Genomic DNA, 24,119 nt, shown 5'->3' on the forward strand with positions numbered 1-24,119 from the left:
GAGGTTTGGAAGAAGAAAGATAAAGAAATGACGATTAATGGCATTAGTAAAGTTGGAAGGGAAAGATTGATAAAACTCAGAAAACAGAGAAAACCATACAACATCTAAATTCTAAAATCTCGAAACACTGTGATGTTCAATTGGACGTCCAACAGTGAAAAGTAGGAAATCAGATGCCCTACTGATGGTAATAAGTTGAGTACGCAAGGAACAACTAGAAATTGAGTTACTGAACTCTGAGGTGGGTAAGGGTCAAAGTTCAGTTGTCATGAGCGCTTATGTATCCTTCGCACAGACTTTAACTTATTCCGAGAGATAGCGTGCCACCAGACCTATCGATAAGAACATCTCGAAATGCCTCCCTAACTGTTTCTATGTTTCCTAAAGATAGCGCTGTTCGATTTGCACTCCCTTATTTTCATTTGTTGATTTGTTCTCCAAATTGGTTATTCATGTCCTTATTGCATGTATAAATAGTAGAAACAGCTACGTGGAGCATTGAAATGATTGAGGTAAGCGTGCTTAATCCGCACTAAAATCTCACCAGTCTGATAATACTGTTAAACAGTGAGAGAGCGGTGTTCATATGTCCACTGTTGCATTGTTACTAAACATGGGGCTATATACATGGCGAGAAGACAAGAAATCTCATTCTAACTCTTCTACAGCAGCAAGTTCCAATCTCTCCTTACTGTCTCCTGTTTCACTGTCCTACTCTCTATAAAGAATGTAAATCCGGAAAGAGCCTGTGACACATCCATAACGTGTTTGGGCCACAACAACCGATTTTGATTAAACTTTGTAGACTAATAGGACACTTTGCAAAACTAATGTAACTAGCGGCAATTTGTCTAAGAAGCTGTAGTTTCTGAGATACAGACGATTCATTAAAGACGACATTTGTCGTGGTATCTCGACAACGGCTCCAGGGAAAACAAGAAAACTTTGCAAGCCATAATAGATACATAATACCTTTAAAACAGAATTAAAACGAATTGTCTGCACCTGTGCAGAGCTGTGCATAATGCGCAAATAATTGTGGGCATGCGCATATCTCGAAAACGTGAAGACTGCGATATATTTTTCTCTTCCTTAGTTTGAACTACATGACAGATAACATAACGCAAGAAAAAAACTAGACTCAAAGGTGAGCGTTTTCAAGCAAAGGAGGTGAGAAGATGTTAGGGTGGTCTGCCCCCGGACACCCGCCTCTAGTTACGCATTCTGTCTGGCTTCTCAGTCATACATTTCGATTATACCTGTGTATAAGTCATATAGTTATCGTTAATAGTCACCATATTCGGGGCATAGTGATATCAAGTACTGTAAGTCATCGATGTTACACAACAGTAACATAGCATTAAGAAAGCGTAAGGATACACTATCAGGTCTATGGTCCTGGTCTATTGGAACACATTCAGTGTGATGCAGGCATCTATGCTTCAAAGAAACGTGCCAAAATCATAGGTCACCTATACATAGTTACCTATATACCCATAATATGGTTACCTATATATAGTTAATGTGGCCATGAGACGAAACCTTTGGTGTTGTCTCATCTCGTCGCGTGAAACAGTCTCGTCGCAAACATGAGATGCTGGTGTCGTCTCGTGTCTTTGTCTCGAAGCCTGTGCCTGGTGTCGTGTCGTCTGGTAGAACATATATATTTGTTATGATCTTCCTCAGACAAAGCTTCCACGAGATCATCTCGGCTGATTTATCCAAATAGTCCATTACTAACATTTCCCTCAGTCGTTTTAAGCTGTTCATTTCTAATTTTCTCTTTTTTCACACTTGGTATCAGTTTGTTAATTCTGTCGACCTCTCTTCCGTCCATTAAAATAATATTTATGTTTATAAAGCTTAAAACATCTCCAAAGCAAAGGTCACATGTAAAGCGAAACACTGAGGAAAAAACATTACACGGTTAGTCGCGCGCGGTGGAAAGCACCGCAGAATCACTAACCAACCACTAGTAGTTAAACTAAACAACGGATAACGGAGTGATTGAGCAGGAATGTTCGAGAAGATGAGAGGGAAGATTAGCTAGACAGAGGAGTCTGTCGAACAAACAGAATGGACACACGATCAAACATAATTTCCCTGCGGTGCTTTTGACCGCGGCGCGACTACTCGAAGGTTAACTAAAATCAGACTAAATATACAGAAAAGTTGGCATTTTCGAGAGTTTCGGATCTCCATGACCCATTTCCTATATATTTCCCAGTTTGGAGAGTTTAGAAAGTCATCACGCAAATCTTGAAGAAGGTGTTTTTTGTTATAACAGGAATTTCCATTGAAGATTGTTGGACTGAGAGCGTAAAAGGTGAAACTTTTGAGTATGTAAACTCCATGAAATAAGAAAAAAATAAGTGTCTGGAATAATCCCTCAATCAAGTATGGACGTCCATTATCCCGTTGTACTATCGCTTACACTTTCTTGTAATTTGCGTCATCAAACTATCTAGGTTATTGATAATAAAATGCATGATCAGTAGTAATAACATCCCTGGGAAGCAAATTCGTAGTACTGTACTCCATCCTTGTCCCACGAGACTTACATCATCATATTCTGTGAATAGTCACTAACTCCCATACGAGTGTTGTTTTTCTGATACGTTTCAGCCTTTTCCTTCTCATTTTGGTGTTGAAATAAAGCTACTATTCTTGTCACCATTGTGGACAAATGATTGCAATTAAATACGAGCTAACCAATCACGACCAAGCAAAGAAGCATAAACAGCATCCCGCCGACTTCTGTTCTTTCACGGAAGACGTGCAGTATATATGGTACACTATGGTTGACTAGTAATAGTTCATCACATTTGCTAATTCTCAGATTCGCTGACATGGTTAAATGTGAGTTAAAGCATATGAACAGTTTTCATCAAAGTCCGATGGTGATCCTGAACGCCGACAATTACACAAAGAAAGTTGTCGTACGTGAAATAACAAAACCTTTTTTTCCCTTAGTTTATCTTTCATTGCATTCTTACCGCGCATGGTACATGTCTTCACTGTTTTTGGAAATAATCTTCGATATTTCTGAGACGAAACAAAAACGCGAACAGAATATAAAACTTTTCATTTCGCACTTATTCTACAGGGTTTGTTCCACAAGTTATCGTAATGATGTTTTGAAGTTGGCATCGCTGGCTGAAGGGGCACAGAAGTTGATGGGGTATCCGGTCAAAACAGCGCAAGGAGAAAAACATTGCATGGACTAAAACCGCGCAAGGACAAAAATAGCGCATGCCAATATCCCGTGCACAAAAGCAGCGCATGGACAAAAACCGCACAAGGACAAAAACAGCGCATACAAAAATACTGAGTGGACACTAACAGCGTATGGACAAAAACCGCGCAAAGACAAAAACAGGGCATGCAAATACCGCGTGCACAAAAGCAGCATGCAAATACCACGTGGACAAACTCAGCGCATACAAATACAGCGTGGACAAAAGCAGCGCATTAACAAAACCCCCGCAAGGACAAAAACAGCGCATTCAAATACCGTGTGAGCGAAAACAGCCTATGGAAAAAAAACATATGTGAAGATTTTGCACTAGGCTCGCTCGCGCTCGAGCCCACTTCTTTCAACTGGGCTCGTGCTCACTCGGGCAAGCGATCACTTACATCAATTCGGCTCGCGATTCCGACCACTTCCCTCGACTGTTCTCGCAATCACTCGCGCTCCTAGTCACTTGGGCTCGCACTCACTTCTCTCTACTGGGCTCGTAGTCACTCGGGCTTGCACTCACACGAGCGGGTCAAGATAGGAATTAGATTGAGAACCACTTCCACAATAGACAGCCTTAGGAAAGATGAATCAAGAACAATTACAGCAAAAGTCCCTTAAGTTTGACAACCCAAATGTCTTTACTGTGTTTCAGGTATAAAAATTCACTGTTTCTAGTTAAATAGATATAAGGACAAAAACAGTGTATGGACAAAAACAGTTCAAGAGCAAAAGCAGCGCATGGACAAAAACAGCGCAAGGACAAAAACAGCACATGGAAATACTGCGTGGACAAAAACAGCGTATAAACAAAAACCGCGCAAGGACAAAAACAGCGCATGCAAATACCGCGTGAGCGAAAACAGCCAATGGACATTTTCCCATGGTCAATAGATGATCATTTTGCTCTAAACACGCTCGCGCTCGAACTCACTTCTTTCAACTAGTCCCGTCCTCACTAGGGCTTGCGATCACTTACCTCAATGGGGCTCGCACTCACCTCTCTTGACTGGGTTCGTACTCACTCGGGGTTGGACTCACACGAGCTTGAACTCACTATTCTTAACTGGGCTCGCGCTTACTCGGGCTCACTTTCATTTCTCTCTACTGAGCTCACACTTACTCGGGCTCGAGTTCACAATCATTTCCCCAAACTGGGCTCGCGCTCACACAAGCTCGCACTCAATATCTCTCGAGTGGGCTAGCGCTCAATAATCCTAAGTGGGGTCGCGTTCACTGGTACTCCCGCTCACTTCTCTGAACTGAGGTTGCGCTCACTTAGGATCGCCTTTACTCAGTCTCGCATTAACTTTCCTCGACTTGGCTCACGATCAGTCGGACTCGCGCTTCCTTATTTCATTGAGGCTCTGGCTCTCTCAGCCTCATGCTCAATTATTCAGCCGCAGCCCGGCTGAGCGCCAATGCCTACCTCATGAGTGTCGGGCTAGCTAGTTTGGACTCCTATGAAAAAAGCAGCGCATTCATGGCCCGCAATGAGCATCCTTCCCCAAAGTAAACATTAAGGCAATTGATACTAATCTAGCAAAGCGCTAGTTCTTGCGCTGAACCCGACTCTTGGCTGGATCGCGCTGACTTGCAGTATTTCAAACTTTACTATAGATTTCATCTTACTGCTGATTTCTACCAGTCAGGACTATAGTAACACTTCCCAATCGTAACACTCCGACTTTGATCAAATTTGGCAGGTAGATACTACAAATAAAACATACGAATTCGTGTTTTTTTATTTTCTGAAGAAAAACGGATTTATGGCGCAAAAGCCCCACCCAAAATGTTGGAAGTTGTTCGAAAGGCAAAAACAAGTGGACCGAAGTGAACGGAATTGTGCACAGATATAGTAGACGTAAAATGAGGGAATGCGGGTTTCGCATTTTCCTGAAAAATATGGTTAGATGCGGCATGAACTCCTCAAAACCTTTGATCACGAATTATCAAACGTGCTAATAACCGTATGTCAGATGTGTGTAAAGGACATGAAGAATTGCAACAAAATTTTGTATAGTGACAATGCGCAAAAGATAAACGAATACGTTTTGTTTATTTTCTGAGGAAAAATGGATTTAGGGTGGAAAAGACCCCATCCAAAATTTTGATTGTTGACGACAGAAAGGCAAAAAGTTAACCAAAGTGAATCAAACTGTATACAAAGATTGTAGACGTAAAATGAGGGAATATGTATTTCGTATTTTCTACCTGAAGCGGTAGAAAATTACTATTTAGGTTTTTAATATCGATCCTTCATAAAGAGGTATATTTATTTTGCAACAACTTAGTGTTTCCAGAATTAGCTCAATCTCATACATAGACAAGCCTGTTGTAGCCGGGAATGACATGTGTAGTATTTCCTGTCACAACATCCAGTTTATATATATATATATATATATATATATATATATATATATATATATATATATATATACATATATATATATATATTAATTTAATGTTTGAGGAACAGATGCCATCTACCAAAACTGAAAGTGGTAAAATAATTACGATAGCTTTCAGTTTCAAATATTGACCTATAAATAAACGGTAATAGATAGCGAGAAACAATATCTAATATAGATTTACCAATACAATAATAGGTTAAAGCTAAGATCTGACCAAGAATTTGTTGAAATATATTGCAGCTTCCCAAATCAATGTTAATGTTTCTAGAGCAAAATTGTTAGCAGGTATCTAGAAACTAATTCAACATAAATTTATACAGTAGCTTCAACATCTAGTCCATTCCCTTGTATTCTAACTGCAAATGGGAAATTTTACCACTCCCGATTTCACTATTTATCTTTATGCAGTAAACAAGCTCAGTAATAGACTGATGGATATTGTTTCTGAAATTAATTCAGTGTTCTACTTGGAGTCGCGGAGGCTCAGTGTTAGTGCATTCACCTCTGGTGCATCAGTTACTTGGTTCGATCTCAGCTCTGGTCAAGTGAGTTTTGTGGTGGACAAACACTGTATGCATAGTTTTCTCGGGGTCCTCCCATTTTCTTCGTACCACCATTTCACTCATTTTTCAACATCGACGTCTCATTTAGCCTAGCCGTTATAGCGTAAAACAGTAAGATTCATTTCATTATTTCACTGTTCTAGTTTCTGACTTTAAGCTCTACTTAAACCTGAAGTGGTAGAAATGTATTAGAATTTATGGTTTCAATATTAATCTCCAAAGAGGAGAAGCCTTATTGGGCACCAAGATTGATTCATACACATATACATTCAGCGTTCTTAGAACTGAATACATTTCTCTGCCCTATTCGTGTAGGTTTAAGGCTGCAACTGAGATAACCTTCACTTTTGAATATCATGTAAGACTCCTATACGTCACAATACGAAAGGAAACTTACATATTTTACGTCAATGACTTTTCGGCTTTTCAGTTACAATTCATCCGTATGTTTTCGCATCAAAATTTTAATACAGGTCTTCATACCTAACACAAGAATACTAACTGTTTAGCTACAAAGCAGTAACAATTTCTTCTTGAAATATAAAGTGTATGCAATTAACAATAGAAGACTGGGATAATACAACTTGGGTCGAATAATCCTCCTTACAAATCAGTCTATAGCGCTACACTCTATTGAAGAGACTTGAAAACCCGTGGTTCACATATCAGTGAAAGTCGATTGGGCGGATTAGCATCAATAATATATATATATATATATATATATATATATATATATATATATATATATATATATATATATATATATTTCGATTATCTTATAATTTTGGTATACATTCTGACCGAGCTAAGTCTGTCATCTATTATAGCTAGACTGTTACATATCATGCAACATTATTATGTGCTGCTTCAGCACTAGTTCTGTGAAATAACATTGGCCGTAATGCATTCAACTTTCACAATAAAATGTCTTACCGGGCAATGCCACACAAAAGGTTCTTTATTACCCCAGAGTGGAATTCCAAATGTAACAATGGAATTCATAAAGATTGCGGTTTTTGGAAACAATGAGCTAATGAATACATTTGAACCGTTGGATGGCAAAGTGGTGTATGACAGAGTTAAAAGACCAGGCCATAAGCGAAAAAGATGACAGCACCAAAACTCTATTTTGTCCGCTTTATCTCTACCGATTCTAATAAAAAGCCTCAGCATCTCACAATGTCTCAGAACTGACTTACACCACTTTGCCAAGCAACGCCTCATTTGTGATTTTTGCTCTTAGTCTAATTCTATGATGTTGATAACAATTTCCTTAAATTCATACCTCTTACTTATGTCACCAGAATAGCTTTTGTTAAGCCTATGAGTAGCATTCTTTGAAATAAATCAAATGATAATAAATTAGTTTGTTCATGTTTCTCTTTATGATAAGTTCTTTATGAAATTCATTGTTTACTAAAGATATAAAAAATAACATTATAGTATGTCTTCTAATGTAACTTTATATAATTTCCAGCCTTCTCAGAAGGAGGTCTCCTAAAAAGTATGTTTGGTATTTACCAATCTCTGGGGCAATCTCGAACAAATATATGTATATTTTATAAAAATTACAATTTTCGCTCTAATTGATTTCCTTTTGCATTTTGGTGAGTAAAGCATTCTTCATCTTTATGAATATCTCGATTTTATCTCTGTAAATATGATATTTATTTATATTTTAACTTCAAGTACTCGTGAATACCCCCAGTACCACCAATGAATACTAATATAGTTTTAAACGAATGTTTAACAAATTATAGTAACACAAATACTTACAAAAGGAAGAACAACAAACTTAGTCAAATAGGTTGCAATTCCTTCACTAAGCCAAATATCCGACCACGATTTCATTGTCACTAAATTTCCAAACCACATATTGACCAAATTGTGACATATTGCTTCCGTTGTTCGTACTTTGTAAGCCAACGTTGTAGCATTCGGATCATACAACAGTACTGCTTCCCTGCAGAAGCAGATTTACAGTATATAGATTTCAAGTTATTGAATAAACCCATGATCAATTGTAATTGTTTTGAATAAATTGTCGCTTAACATAATTTATTGAATAACTAATGGTTCGACATACTTTATTAAATACAGTGTGATTTTTTTAAACTCACGGATTTCATTTTGGTCTAGAATTTTTAACTGAAGTTCAATTTTCATGCGGTTTGTGGCAAATGATCAACGAAAAATGGGAGAGTTACTGAACTATGTTTACTGGATTAAATTCATCTTGGGTAATATGTGTCACGTCTCAAGAAAAACAGCAAATATTTCCCAGAGTACTTTACAACGGGAATGAGGTGTGGTGCGGTGTAGAGAACTGAGTTTTCTTCGTAAGTTGGCAACCTCGCCAAGGTCAATAAGAAACAGGAAACTTGATTGTTCTATTGGGAATTGGGCTGTACAGTTCTGTGCTACTGTGTGAATATGATCAAGATACCATGAGAATAGCAGCTCATTCTTTGAAGCAACGTGAGTTTATCGTTAAGAGATTTTGGAAAATGGAATCTGTTGTTGTTACGCAAAATGCATTTAGAAACAAATTTACTTCACGCTCTACCTCAGACAGGGTCATAATAATGGTCGCTAGTGAATAAATTGGAAGAAACAGGATCGTTTCTGTGTGAGACAGGTAAACATCGGACCCCCAGGCAGGTGTGGTGGAAGATGTCAGTTATTAACTTCTTAAGTCGCCCAAGAAATCTGTCCGTTGTTTATCGTAAGAAACCGGCTATAGCTATTCAACATTAATTTATGGGTGTTACCACTAACATTTAATTTGTATTCTAACTAACACTTAATTTTTATTCTGTAATTTCGTTTCAGAAATTCAGAACCTTATTTCGATTCTAAGGTACACTGGGGAATATTTGCTATTTTCTTGAGGCGTGGCCGATATTACCCAGGATGAATTTAAACAACTAATCATAGTCCCATAAATTTCCCACTACAAACCACAAGAAAATCGGACTTCAGTTAGAAATCCTAGACCCAAATGAAATCTGTAAGTTTTAAAGAAATCACCCTGTAGAACAATTAATATAACTTATTGAATAGATTATGGTTTAACATAACTTAATAAATCTTGATCAATATCACTTATTGAATCATTTTTGTTCAATATGACTCCTTGGATAGATCATGGTTCAACATAGCTCATGTAATATCCTTTTTGAACATTTCTCATTGAATAAATAAATGTCCAACATAATAAATATCTTTCAACATAATTCATTAAATGAATTCTTGTACAACATAACTGCTTGAGTTAACTCTTTATCAACATAATTTATTTCATAAATTCTTGTTCAACATATTGAGTAAGTACTTGTTCCTTAGAAATATTCAATAATCTTTGTTTATCATAGTTTATTGAATATTTGCTTGTTCTGTATATCTTGTAGTATGAATCCCTCTTCAATATAATTTTAGATATGAGAAGTTCCAAAAGTCACATTTGAATCGTAACTCTTACTGAACACTATAACTGTTGAGAGTCAGCGGGTGCAGTTCGTTTTTAAGTTATACCAAGAAAGATGTTAGGAGTGACAAGTGTTAAAAGTTAGTATATAGATAGTGTAAACAAAAGAAGAACGTAATTAGGTTTAGAAAATGAAGTGCATAACTATGTGATTGTTTATATGTGTAATTGAGTTGATGTCTGAGATGAGCCAGAAGTGGCTGAAGTGGTAATTAGGTTTGTTATAAACCATAAGTGGTTGAGATTATGAATAGATTTGATATGACCCAAAAGTGGCTGAGTTGATTGTATAGTTTTCTATGTTAGTTGCTCAAGTCTATTTCTGAACCTTAGTGGGTGGTTTTATATACGTTAATGTATCCAGTGATACACAGATGCAGTAAATGGTTGAAGTAGTGTGGAAGTGGTTTTGACATCATTAGTGATTATTAGTAAGAGTATAAAAAGTTAATACCTTTGTCTATTGAATTAATTTACAACCTAACTATAACTCTGCTTATTCCGAAATAGAGGCGCATCAAAAAAGTAACTTTCCCTTGCGTACCATAGCTAGGAGTGATAAATTTTTGAATGCACAGGGCATAGCTCCGATTGAAATCCATCGTGAGCTGTGCCAGGTCTATGGGCCTAACGTCATAAACAACAAGATGGTGCATTGTTGGTGTAGACAATTTGCAGCAGGACGCCAAAATAACCATGATGAGAAGTGCAGTGTAAGGCCAACCGTCATCGCAGACGGCCTTACGGACCTTGTTCGGGAACACATCATGCAGTATCGTTGCTTCACTATAACGGAACTCAGCGATGAGTTCCCACAGATTTCCCGCTCCTTATTGCACACCAGAGTCAAGAGGTGTGACAGATGGATGTCGAAGCAACTGACTCCACAACACAAAGCAAGGCCCATGGGGTCAGCATGGACATTTTTGCAATAATACAGCTGACGATGGATTTCAAAAACTTTATCACTCATCAAACTTAACACGTGGCAGAAACTGGAATATGAATGTCCATGTTCAATCACTACCACAAAGCTACTAAGAGCACTAGGAAAGTTCCGCTCGCGCATGTCTCACGTACATGCAGTAACTTCGGGCAACGGTTACCTAGTTATAGGAGCTGGGGAAGTCACTTTCTGGATGTGCCTTGTATGATATGTACAAAAGTTAACATTTTTTCATACATTCTATATAATGGAACCTTATCTTATATCTACTATTCTAAAATCTTCAATCAATTCATTAAGTATTACAGTATTCCAAAATCGTTCAACACACTTTGCAGATTATATTTTGTTATTGCCATTGTATTGTTGTACTTTATTGTAATGTAGGAGGTATAAAAATGCAGAGATATATTTGTGTATAAAATAATCTCAAACTAGATTGGATTTCAACTTGGAAGATTTCCTTCTTAGATTACCTTTCCGTATAAAGAGTGGGAACTATGAATTAGTACAAACACTGAGACACTCTTAAAATTGTTATGCTTCCTTATGTTCGTAAAAACATTGGCCAGGAATCAACATAAGAAAAAAACACTACGAAGTGTAACTTGTAAGGTTGAGGAATGTGCACAATATTCTGGAATTTGCTTAAGGAATGTAATATACAAAATTAGCCAACATTCAGATGGACTTGTTCTCTCAATCATTGGACTTGAATATCTTCCACTCACTGTAGCAGAGTAGCAGAGAAGACCAAACAAATGTTGCCAAAACCTACGTTAACTCCCAGAACAGCAGAAGACGACTCCCAACGCCAAAATATACATTTCTTAACTCTATGTTTTATTAATATGAAGCTGTAATTGATGTTAATGGCTTCGCAACAAAGTACTGAAAATAATTCACGTTGTAGAAATATACACTGTGCAATAAGTATTTAAGCACATTCACTAGAGATGCATGGATCTTATCTAGATTTAGTGCATAAAAATAAGATGATTGATGGTAAGTTGTACAGTGGTCTTAACATGATACTCACAGAACATCACAAAGAAATATACAATACCCGCCTTAAAGTGATCCTTCTGTACACAAGTAGGTATATGTGTAAATAGCCAATCGCATAGATGATACATATAGCTTTTGGTATTGCATTCTTGATGTAGATCTTTGCAAAACAGAATTGGGTGACTTTGCTGGTGTTTTCCTGATATGCCCCGTTTGTCCACGATACAGCTTAGGTCTGGAGACCTAGTAGACCAAGAAACATAAAGATGCGTTATCCTGCTAGAAGGTGGCTTTGAGGAGTATTCAGTTAAGGTCAAGTAAGATAAAATCATATAATAGGACTGAATTCGAAACGATACCACAAACGTAAGATGCGGTACTCATATTTCCCTAAATGAACTTCAAATTAGTGTATTGTTTGATTTAAGTTTTAATGTTCCTTCTTTCAGCACTAGGACATATGAGGCATATGCCTACAGCTCAATATGAGATTCGAATTACATAATTTCTCTCCGAAAATGAAACCTGGATCACCTGCGTCGAAATAAAGTCAAGAGGAAAGTAGGAGAGCACATTGATCCCATCCAAAAAAAATCGGATATCAGGTATAGGATCAGATTGTAATTACTAAACACAGTAAATTTTCCCGCCCACACGCCCGTCTACGGACACGGCACATTTATCACACTGTCCAAAATGAGCTACTTTCATTACCGTCCCGTTCCTCTGCAATTTCGTTACCGATGAGCAGGTATCAAAAGTAAATGTGCGAAAAGTGCGGGATAACAGATTTGTATCTATCAAATATTGTATAATGTTGGTGGTTCAATAAAGATTGTATTATATTGTCGATCGCCTTTCTCTTAATTAAAGCTGTTCGAATGAAACCTGCAGCACGCTCTTCTCGTTGTACTACGTAACTGAGAAAGCTCGTCTGCTGAGGTGTTGTGTAAATCAAAAGATTGCTCACTGATATCTCACAACCCACACTGGCGATAACATGTCGATCGATCAACCGGCCTCTATCAGCATCTACTATACGGTCAGGCTCAACGTTAATTAACTTTGCACATTAGATGTTCGCCGGCATTTCACATGGAGGTTTATAATCACATGTAACGGGTTCGCGAACTCAAAGACACTCTCTTGTTTTCTGACGGCCTTCAAACTAGCAGCATATCCTTCACAGACATCACGATCAGCCTTCCCTATACGATGGCCAGTGTGCCGGGATCTTCTAACTAGCGTTGTGTGCACATTGTGTGGTATGAATTTCGTCCAAAACGAAAATCTACACCCGATGTCCTTCTGTGAGTTTCTACTATTGTATTACGTGCTAATCTTCACTTTTCGGTTTACATTTCTTCATGATTATGAACAACAAAAGTTGATAATATTTTCACTGTGTTAAATAAATTATTGATATTATAACAAACATTGGGTATCTTTTAAAGTTCAAGTCCAAACCTGTTGAAATAAGTTTCTTCTTCCTTTCACGCTTTTCAGCAAAATTTTAAATGCATGCAGGATAAGTACTTGTAGAAGTATTTTTAAAAACTGAACGTAAATTTTGGATTGTAGTATATACAGTGTTATTCAAAAATTGTTGGATATTCACCTTATTTTGGAAGGGCATATTTTCACGCAAGATTACAAAGAAAATTCCAATACTTGTTTTCTAAATAAAGATTATTATTGACAGAAGAAAATCCTCATTTGTTTGATTTCGATCGAACTGTGCGTAAGAATAAGAAGCTTAAGATCTTACCAAAGAGAGATGACTGACCAGGAATTTTGAATCAAACTGTACATGTATATATATTGCTTATTGTACTTCTTAATAACTTAGTATATTTAATGCATCAACTCCCTGTTGTGAAATATGTTCTTACTTAAGAGGTTTTGCCGCTAAGATTACTCTTAAGCACAACTGACAGAAAATGTTTAGAAACATTGTGTTCCACGTATGCCCGAGGCATAGCGTTTGCATCTGCAAGTCCTGCAAAGAAAACTGTGCGGGCCCGTCTTGTCTTGAGGGCGATTACTCTTTCCTTTTCTGAATAAGAAAGGATGGATTATGTATTACAAGTTGTTGAATGATAACATTAGGTATTTATTATGGGTAGAACAGAGGAATTAACAAAATATGTTTTTTTTTCTTTTGTGCTGAAGTTGGTGTAGCTTCTATGAATGCTTACTGTTTCTTAAAAAGAGGGCTGCGGTAGCTCAGTGGTAGAGAGTTCACCTCTGGTGCATGAGGTCCCGGGGTCAAACCCTGCTCCACCAAGTGAACTTTGTGATGGACAAACATCGTGTGCGTGGGTTTCTTCGGGGTTCTCCCATTTCCTCCCACTTTCTTCATTCCACATTTCATTCATTTCTCATCATCACCGCCTCTTTTACCCTAACCGGCATATAGGTTGAACTCTAAGATTTTTATTTCACTTCGTCTCTTAAAAATAACGACCAATATCGCCGGCAGTACAGCTGTTCTCATATTGCTTTCCTTTCTCCCAGTGTCACCATACGTACAAGCCGCAAAATGAGTAACTGAATTACAAATGCATTTGGAGATGCAAAAAACTATAGTAGACTTAAAATGTTTGATAACGCTTGTCTCCCGCACCATCTAGTAAGTAAATTTATGATTATTTTTTGTCAGCATTTTCACTGCAGTACAAGTAACTTTTGTCCACTTCTGAAAATAAGTTGTGACACTGGAAGAATGGTACTGGGATTTTAATAATAATATTACCTTCATGTACAGAAGTCTACATATTGCTTTTTTGCCTATGAGTTCCTTAATTTTATTTTAATCAAACTCCTCGATTTAAGAAGTCGTTACATTGTAGCACTGAAATGAAAAAGACTGAATAGGCTTCAAATAAAACACTCATAATTGCAAAAATATCTAGTACTTGGAATCGCGGTAATGGTTTTGGTTGGTTACATTAGAGTTTAGCGTTTCTTTCAGCACCGAGGCTATATGAGACTGGGCCTGCAGCTTAACGCGAGATCCGAACAATGTCAAGTCCTGCCGGAAGTCGAATCCGAGTCTCTCTCACTGACGAAGCGTATATTACCAATAGAGCAACAAGGGAGCTCTGTGATCCTTGTTTTCTTCCCTACCTGTTTGCACACGGTATGGTCTGTTTCATTAGTGCTCAATGTGAGTACAGTTTTATAAATATTTTTCAGGAAAACATGCAACACATGCAAAACTAAATTTCCTTTGCTTTTTGATTAGTATATCTTGGGGATGACTGCAGCTCTGAAGAGACATTCGTGGATATGGAGTACAATGTCAGAATAACGTTGACCGGTGAGTGTATCGTGTTTGAAAATTGAAAGGCCGATATATTCGTCCAACATTATGCCTCGCCACAGAAGAACAGTGGGCCACCAAAATGATCATGCTTTATAATGTTCCTATGGACACTGTTCTCATATTGGGGCCGCGGTAGCTCAGTGGTAGGGCGTTCACCTCTGGTGGATGGGGTCTCGAGTTCAAACCCTGCTCCCGCCAAGTGAACTTTGTTTTGGACAAACATCGTATGCGTGGGTTTCCTCGGGGTTCTCATGTTTCCTCCCACTTTCTTCATTCCACCATTTCACTCATTTCGCATCTTCACCGTCTCCTTTAGCCTTGTCGGCATAACCGTGGGAAGTAAAACTCAAAATTTCATTTCATTTCATTTAACTATTCACATATTATCTCTCAGTAGATGAGGTTACTTTCAGAATCACTACTTAGACATAATTTGTTCTCATTGCAGAAGAGAACGTAACTCCACTCCTCCTTGACCCAGTCCTAATGTTATTGGCACTAGGATGTCTGGATGTCATCAATGCCTAGGATGTCAGAACAATACAATGTAATGGCCTTCGAGAAAGAAGACCGCATCCATGCACTCAACCTGCCATTGTGGAGCGCGAAATTGATCGCCTTCCAGTCCTTTAAAAAATGTTTACAACTGCCCGCAGTTTGACATTGGTTCCTTCTTACATGTTGCACAATGTAGCGGTCTTCCGTTGCTGTAGATAATTGTGGTCGTCCATCTCTCACTTTTTCACAGCATTACCTGTTGTTCGGAACGCTTCCTATGCATGTGAAACAATACTGTTGGCAATATCATACTCCTGACCTCCACTTGTCACACTTTATCTTACTTCTAATTTCACGATGGTTCTTCCCCGTGTGATGACATTCACATACTGACTACGAGCCATGTTGTTGTGGCACCAGTATACTGAACATTAACAGCTCTCAAACTGACACACACTGTCTCGTCTCTTTGATTCAGCTGTTCTATTTGATGCTACGGTTCAAGGCCAACTAGAAATACCGAGTCTTTCTCAGCAGCCTCGCTACAATTATGGTGATGTTACGCTATGCAATGTATTCTTCCTTGTGCAAGTGTGGGAGATTTCTGGCAGAATGCTGTAGAACTTTGATTCATTTTCATGGAATGCGCAATTTTCTTTATATTGTTTTATCTATCTATCCCTAAAGTTTGTATATTAGCGTATTACAGTGATGAAAATCTATATATTTTAAAGGCTATTGTAACTTTTCACATGCCACATGCTCAGTGAAAGTCTTGATTACTTCGAAAGTGCTCTATTGCCTTGTTTCTTATTTCGAATTTTGTATCAGTTTATAGTGCTTTAAATCAATGCACAAGCCACAGTATGACTAAGATCATGTTGAAGGAAACCTAATGCCTATCGTCTGTATGTAAATCAGGATTCCTGCTTTATTTAACAAAATATTAATCTAACTAATTTTGATATATCATCTTCAAGTGATAGTGATCTATATATTAGTTAACATTAGTGTCCTAATAAAATCTAGTGATTTTCTCATTTAGGCCTACGTAGATAATTTAAGTACTATCTCGGAAGAATACATACGGTATATGATTAATATACTATGAATAAATATATAACTTTATCAAACATAGTTTAGAGATACATTACCTAAATGTTATGAGTCCAAAACTTCCCACTGCATCATAATAGAAATCTGGAACGGCTATCATATCTATCTTCGATAACGGATATGGAACATCAAAATAAGCTTCCAAGTATTTCAAAACTTTATTCGTAATATCGAAAGCATATTCTGCAGTTTTAACTACGTCTTTCCGTGCCCAAATGCGTATGTAGTCGTTTCCTTTTCCCGATGATATAAAATTATTTACAGAAAAACCAACTTGATATGTGGACATAGGGACCGTTTGATGGAAATGATCCCACGTATATCCTTGACGCCCGTCACTAAAAGGAAAAATAATTAAAGTAAAAAGGTTTACTTCACTGAAAGAATAAAGTATTATTACAGTGTTTACTACTTACCAGTTTGGATGTGGTACATGTAACATTTTAGTATTGGATTACCGGAAAATTCATGACATACTTTGGCAACAAATGTTTCTGATTTACTCTTACCAGCTTACGATTTTCTTTCATTCTTCGAAAAAGAGGGCGATGTTGTTGGGACTTGCAGATTTTTCAATATTTGCTTATTGTTGTTTTATTTCCGTAAAGTGAAAAACGTGCATTAAGCTTGTAAAAAGCTGCATAAAGTTTACTGACAATGCTCTACAAGAACGTCAGTGTCAGCGATTATTTTAGGGGTGTATTGCTAGTGATTTTGATTTCAACAATGTTTCTCGATCAGGGAGTTCCACTAAAGTTGATGACAACAAAATAAATGCGTGATTTAGACAAACCCTTGTTGCAAGATTCAAAAAAATTGCAAAAGCATCGAACATAAGTAATTCAAGTGTATAGGATCAGCTGAAGAAGCTGGGATCCAAAGGCAAGCTCCATGTTTGGTTTCTCCTGAACATGGACCTCTCTGCCATATTGAAATTGAGGGGAGACAAGAATATAGAATGATTGTCATCTTAACAAAATTTCTCAAAACATGTGGCAGTTAGAGAACTAAAAGAGTTACTAAAAATTTGCAGGCTCCGGTTAGATCCTTTACCAACGCAATTTTATTCATAATCATAGTTAAATACCGTAATTGGAGAGAGCTCTTGCTGTAAATTTAGATGATACCATATGTTAAGAAATTCGTGTAAGCTGTTCGTCTTCGCATCTCAATCATACGCATTAGCGCTAACATTAATGTTTGTCTTGCTATCCCTTCCTTGTGTCCCTTCCATCAGATAATCTGCAACGTCCCTCAGACTATGATTTCTTGGCCAACAGTGTCCTCCTTTGAATTACCTCTAATTATTCCCTTCATTAGTTTTTCGTTCCGCTCAGCAAAATTTCTGTATTCTTCTTAACATCAAATTTCGAAGAATGAGAAATGCAGAGGCGCACTTTAATCAATCATTCCGTTAAAATAAGTACAGAAAGGGCTTTCAAATTGGTCTGCAATCAACTCGCAGTAACCACTGTCGACTATAGTTGTTCTTGGCTAACTGCACAGCATTTCAAACCAGATATTTTTGTAATTGTAATCACCATATTGGAGCCACTATTTTGAATTTTGTAATTTTGACTTCAGATTTTGAATCTGCTATCCTATCTCCCCCCTGGAGGTATGTTTCCTTCTACAGTAAATTATAGTTTTCTGTCTATGCTCGGAGACCACCCTTAAAGTTCAAACAGTGGTTTCTACCATAAAGTCGCACCATTCCCGAAATAAAAAAAACGTGTCGATTATTTTTCGATGTTTCACAAGTAAGCAAAGTTTCATTCAAAACATTGAGTTATACTTACGTAAGTCTCCTTGTAAGTCTCACGCCATTGCACAATAATGGTAATCTGGTAGCTTACTAATGTTTTCTTCTTACTTGATATCTATATTTGGAACGTTGTTTGTAATAAACTTGTAGAAATGCAAATGTATTACTTACTATTTTAAATGTACTTATTGCAACTTACATTTTTATCTAGTCCATCTAAGTTGTAAAAGTGTAAAGTTAAACACATACACAGCTACTGATGACTCCAACGGCATGTTGCTCAATGCTGTCATAGCATCTGGCCTTCCAAGACTTATTTTGAATCTCGCTTTCAATTCTGGTTCATCAAAGCATGGGAACGCCCGCCTTGCACCTATAGGTTCAAACTGCGTCGCTGATATCCACCTAAAAGGGTTAAAATTTTTAATTCATTGATATCATCTAATCCAGCTACTAAGTACGCAAACTTTACATCACTGTAGTCAGCCGTTTTGTTCAAGTGAAATCCTATTTTAAGATAAGCCTTTTTTTAAGAAGTCACGGTTTTTACAAAAGCAATAAGAGGGCACCTTCTCAACAGTTTCTCTAGGATGATCAATCTCAGTTCTTTTATAAGATACCTCGAACTTCTCCAGTCTAACTGTGAGATTTATTGTTCTATTTTAAGTCTAAGCACCACTAGGTTCTCATGTTTCAGTTTACTTAGCAAGCTTTACTATATTAACTAACTACCCCATGCCGTAAACGTCGCCAACACCTAGCAGCTTCTTGCATGTAAATGTCGATCTTCGATATAACGGCGCTTCGAAGGAATGCCGTTAGTGTACCGCTGGCAACAGGGTTTCGTCGAGTCGAGACAAATATCTAGAGTCGGAGTGTTGAAGTTACTACCGCGTAGAAGCGAGGAGTTCATTTCGGTTAGCGCTCCTTCTATTCGTCGCTGAGAATAGCGAATAGACCAACGCGAACTATCGCCAATCATGTGCATGCCATTATTATTATATATTATTTTCTCCTGACGAATTGTTCCTAAGGGAGTTCTGGGGTCAAGAGTAACCTCTTCCTCTACATCATGAGATAAGTGCGTCTAATTGCATGAATTTATTTGAAAATGTCACCAATCACTAGAAAGGGAATATGGGGAGCTATGAAATAAAGTAAATAGAGGGGAGGTATTTTGTTATAAAATTGAATGGCGAACGCATTTTATCTGATCCCAAACGGTTTTCGTAGAGTATATATACACTGTTAAAGAAGCATTATGATTGAGGTGCTTGAAGTTGGCCCGCCACATGTCGCCAAACTTTACCAAATTTCATCCATCGTTAGTGCTACATTAGTGCTGTTATCTGCCGTAAAATCTTTGTCGCGTCTCTGATGATGGTATTATAATTTTCAAAACGGAAGTGGGGCCACTACTGATCGTCGCTGCGGGGCCACCTATTTTTTGTGAGATGTCTCTAGTGTCCATCGGTGGTCCACCGACCCTCACGGCATGGGAAATTGCTAACTAACTCTATGGCTACGGAAACCGGAGGTTCAATGCCGCGTTCACAAATGCTGTCCATTGACTTCTATTCTTAGCCAACTGGATGGAATTAGTATTAATATTTCTGCGAGATTCATCTTACTATTGTCCTCCCATCTGGGCCCAGGTATTCTAATTGTCGTTTTCTGATTGGATTTCCAGTTAAAACTTTGAAAGCGTTCCTACTTTCTTCCATTCTGGCTACATGACCTGCCCACCTGAGCCTCCTACAATTCATGACCTTAACAATATTTGGTAAACGGTATAAATTATGTAATTCCTCGATATGAAGTTTTCGCCATTCCCGTTTCACTTGAGTCTGAATATTCATCTTAGAATCTTGTTCCTAAATACTTTTCAGTCTATGTTACCATTTTTACGACATTTACTATTTTTACAATATAATATGCCCATCTAAAGACTCTGCAATCTTATTATTGTTTAAGGTCAAAAGGAAATTGTCGGAGATTGAGAATACTTCAGTGGATAGTTACGCTGAAACAAAATATGAGTATAAACCTTTGTGTGTAGTTTTCGAAAAAATGAAGCAAAACTAATTTCTTTGTAAATATTTATACTGTACCAGAACCATTTCCTTCATTGACATGAAACATTTGATAAACACACTCATTAAGCTCTTAATTACAACAGTAAGAGAAAAACAGTGGTTAATAAAACATGGCCTAAAATTATTAATAACTCTTAATTGCTAATTTCTGATTAACTAAAAGATTGTCTAAATAAAAGTCGACAGATCATATCAAGCTAAATGAAAAAATAGCATGTTTCAGTGGAAATTTTTATGATTGGTTTGCAAAAAACTCAAGGAAAACGAATATATGTTGCGATAAAAAGATGCTGTTAGTTGATAATATTAATTTAAATTTTTATTTTTATTTTGCAGGATAGATAGATAGAGAGATAGATAGGTACAGTGAGAGAAAGAGAAATGGGGGTGGGGTTGTTCTTGTAGCAAAATACACTGATAACTCGCGTTTATTTTCTTCACCTTGAGAAATAAAATAGCTCAAATCTCTCTCTCAAGGGTTTGATCTTGAGCCCCAAATATACCATTATCTCTCCTAAATTTACTATTCTTCCCCTAATTTACCATTCTATCTCCTAAATTTCCCACTCTTCCCCAAATTTACCATTTTCTCTCCAAAATTTACCATTCTTTTCCCAAATTAACTATATCTCTCCCAAATTTACCATTGTTCTCCTAAATTTGCTATTCTTCCTCCCAAACTTATTATTCTCTCTTCCAAATTAACCATTCTTCCCCTACATTTACCATTTTCTCTCCCAAATTTATCATTCAGCCCCACATTTACTATTCTTCCTTTAACTTACCATCGTCTCTCCCAAATGTACCATTTTCCTCCACATTTACAATTCTCTCTCCGAAACTTATTCTCGTTCAAAATTTACCATTAGCTCTCCCAAATTTACTATTATTCTCCTAATTTACCATTCTCTCTCCCAAATTTCCCATCCTTCCACAAATTTACCATTCTCTCTCCCAAATTTCCCATTCTTCCACAAATTTACCATTCTCTCTCCCAAAATTACCGTTTTCCCCTAAATTTAAAATTCTCTCTCTCAAATGTATCACTCAGGCCCCAAATTTACTTTGCTTCCTCTAATTTATCATTCTCGATCACAAATTTACCATTCTTTCTCCGAATTTACAATTTTTTCTCCCAAATTTTCCATTCTTCTCAAAATTTATCAATGTCTCTCCCAAATTTCCAATTCTTCCCCAATTTTACCATTCTCTCTCCTAAATTTATCATTTTTCGTCCTACATTTACGTGTCTGCCCTAAGTACACCATTCTGTCTCCGAATTTATCTTTTTACCCCGAAATGTACTTCTTCCCCAAATTTAATATTCTTCAGTCTGATCATACCATTTTAGGTGAAAAATTATGCCCCCTCAAATAATCCGATAAACGCAAACTGCGCCATAAAATCCGCCTGTTTGCACCCCTAGAAATCATTTGGGCTATACTCCATACTACTTGTAGGAAACACATCTAAAATTTAAGTGTTTCTTCAATGTATCATTTTCAACCTAAACATTTGTAGTATATTGACAATTGCATTGTTACCAGTCCCAGTAATTTTCGTTTTGTATTACAATAGTAAGTAAGGTATATTTTAAGCGAAAGGAACCCTCGTAAAAGAAAGATTAGACGATTGATTGAATGGTTCATTTTTAAAATTCTTTTAAACACTGAGACTATGAGAGATTAAACCTAATGCTTGAAGTGGAATTCGAGATTAAGAGAGACTTAACATATTGCTTAAAGTAGGATTGGAGAAAAACCTGATGCTTCAAGTGATACTCGATACTATGAGAAACTAAACTTAATGCTTAAAGTGAGATTCGAAACTATGAGGAATTAAGCCTAATGATTAAAGTGCTTCAAGATTATGAGAGACTAAACTTAATACTAAAGTGGGATTCGAGACTATAAAATGACTGAACGTAGTGCTTAAAGTTTGATTCGAGAACAAGAGAGACTAATCTTAATGCTTGAAGTGGAATTTGAGATTATGAAACATTAAATATAATGCATAAATTCCAATTGGAGGCTAAACCTAATGCTTAAACTGGGATTCGAAACTATGAGAAATTAAACCTAAAGATTAAAGTGGGATTTGAGACAGTGTGGAACTAAGCCTAATCTTAAAGTGGGATTTCGACACTATTAAAGACTAAACTTAATACTTCAAGGGGAGTTCAAGACAATGAGAGACGAAACCTAATGCTAAAAGTGGGATTTCAGACTAAACTAAATCTTCATAATAGATCAGGCAGACTGTAAATGTCTGGATTTATAAAATCGCATCAATATTGATGAACTCATCCAAAAAGATTGACATCACGATATACATTACGGAGCACACAGGTATGGCAAAAGGATCTATGTTAAGGCAAGTCTAACGATCTGGATACAGAAAAGGATGTGCTCGGTGGGTTCCATGGTTCATGACAAGGGATATGATGTAACTCGAGAATAGTGAGTGTAATTATCTGAAAAGTTTCTCTGGGGAAGAATAAGGAATATTAAATTTCACTGAAGATTCATCTGCATGAAATATAGTTTCTAGATGACAACAAGCTTATTGCTTGTGTGAAAAAGTGGTGCAATTACCAACATTAAGTCATTCGTGTCATTTAAATAAAAGTGGCTGCAGTGCAATGACGCAAATTGACCATACATAGAGCGACATATTCCCAGGACTAATGCTTCTACCTATAAAACTTCGTTACTCTAGCGTTTACCATTACTGACTTGCACTGGGATGTGCATTATTTTTTGACCGATCAAGTATATTATTTCAATCAAGAACTTTATATGATTTAATGAAAAACAATAGCCTCACATCTAATAACTCCATAAATGATATTATATATTACCAGAATACTTGGCATAAGAAGAATAACTTTCTCATTAAACAATATACAATTTATTTTCATCTTTGAACTGTATCCTTGCAATAATGAATATACCTTCCTTACGTCCTTTATTTTCTTCTTCTATTAAAATATCAATCTCAAGGATAATATGTACAATGTGTTCCGTCGTACATAAAGGGACTTCAATATTCTAACGTTCGAAGTTACTTAATTTTCGAATTTTAAAATATTCTTTTTGTGTGTAGTTCCTACTAACAATGCTCATATTTGCCATGTTCGTTCCGTGCTTAGATGGATAGAAAAAAGGTTATTTCTTTTGTTCCAGGCATAATGGTCCTCAGAAAAGAAAAAGTACCTCAGAGAATATTTTTAATGAAGGCCTACATGAAGCACAACTGTTTTAAGATCTATAGAGAAAGTAGTTCTCACATGGAAATTTAAGAAGGGTGAACATGATTCAGTTGACGTGAATTTGATTCAGTTGACACGATAGTTTCTCAATGTCTTTCTCTATATCCAGTTACTGATTCGGAATACAATGAAGCTGTAAAAAAATTAAAACCCTCAAAATCTAGTGGACCTGACTTGATTCCAGCATACATTTTTAAAGGTTGCTGTTCAGTGTTGAAAATTCCGAATGTCATATTTATAATTTAATTTTAAAAACACAAATATATCCTAAGCTCTGGAAAAATTCAAGAGTCTGTCCAATCCATAAATCAGGTAATCCTTTAGAGATAAGAAATTACAGATCCATTTCGGTTATTTCAGCCCCATCAAAAATACTTGAAAATATATTA

General features: G+C 36.8%; 1 protein-coding gene across 1 annotated transcript in view; it reads right to left on the reverse strand.

Moving 5' to 3' along the window:
• Nucleotides 1-24,119, reverse strand: part of LOC145679516 (aminopeptidase N-like) — a 64,708-nt gene that overhangs the window by 35,216 nt on the left and 5,373 nt on the right. The window contains exons 2-4 of the mRNA XM_081750095.1: nucleotides 18,613-18,768; nucleotides 16,637-16,936; nucleotides 7,992-8,178 (exon numbers count right to left, since the gene is read on the reverse strand). Of these exons, the coding sequence (XP_081606221.1) occupies nucleotides 7,992-8,178; nucleotides 16,637-16,936; nucleotides 18,613-18,768 (643 nt within the window). The remainder of the gene's footprint in view (nucleotides 1-7,991; nucleotides 8,179-16,636; nucleotides 16,937-18,612; nucleotides 18,769-24,119) is intronic.

This window comes from Thermobia domestica, chromosome 2 (genome assembly GCF_964235325.1).
Source record: "Thermobia domestica chromosome 2, izTheDome1.hap1.1, whole genome shotgun sequence".
Lineage (NCBI taxonomy): Eukaryota > Metazoa > Arthropoda > Insecta > Zygentoma > Lepismatidae > Thermobia > Thermobia domestica.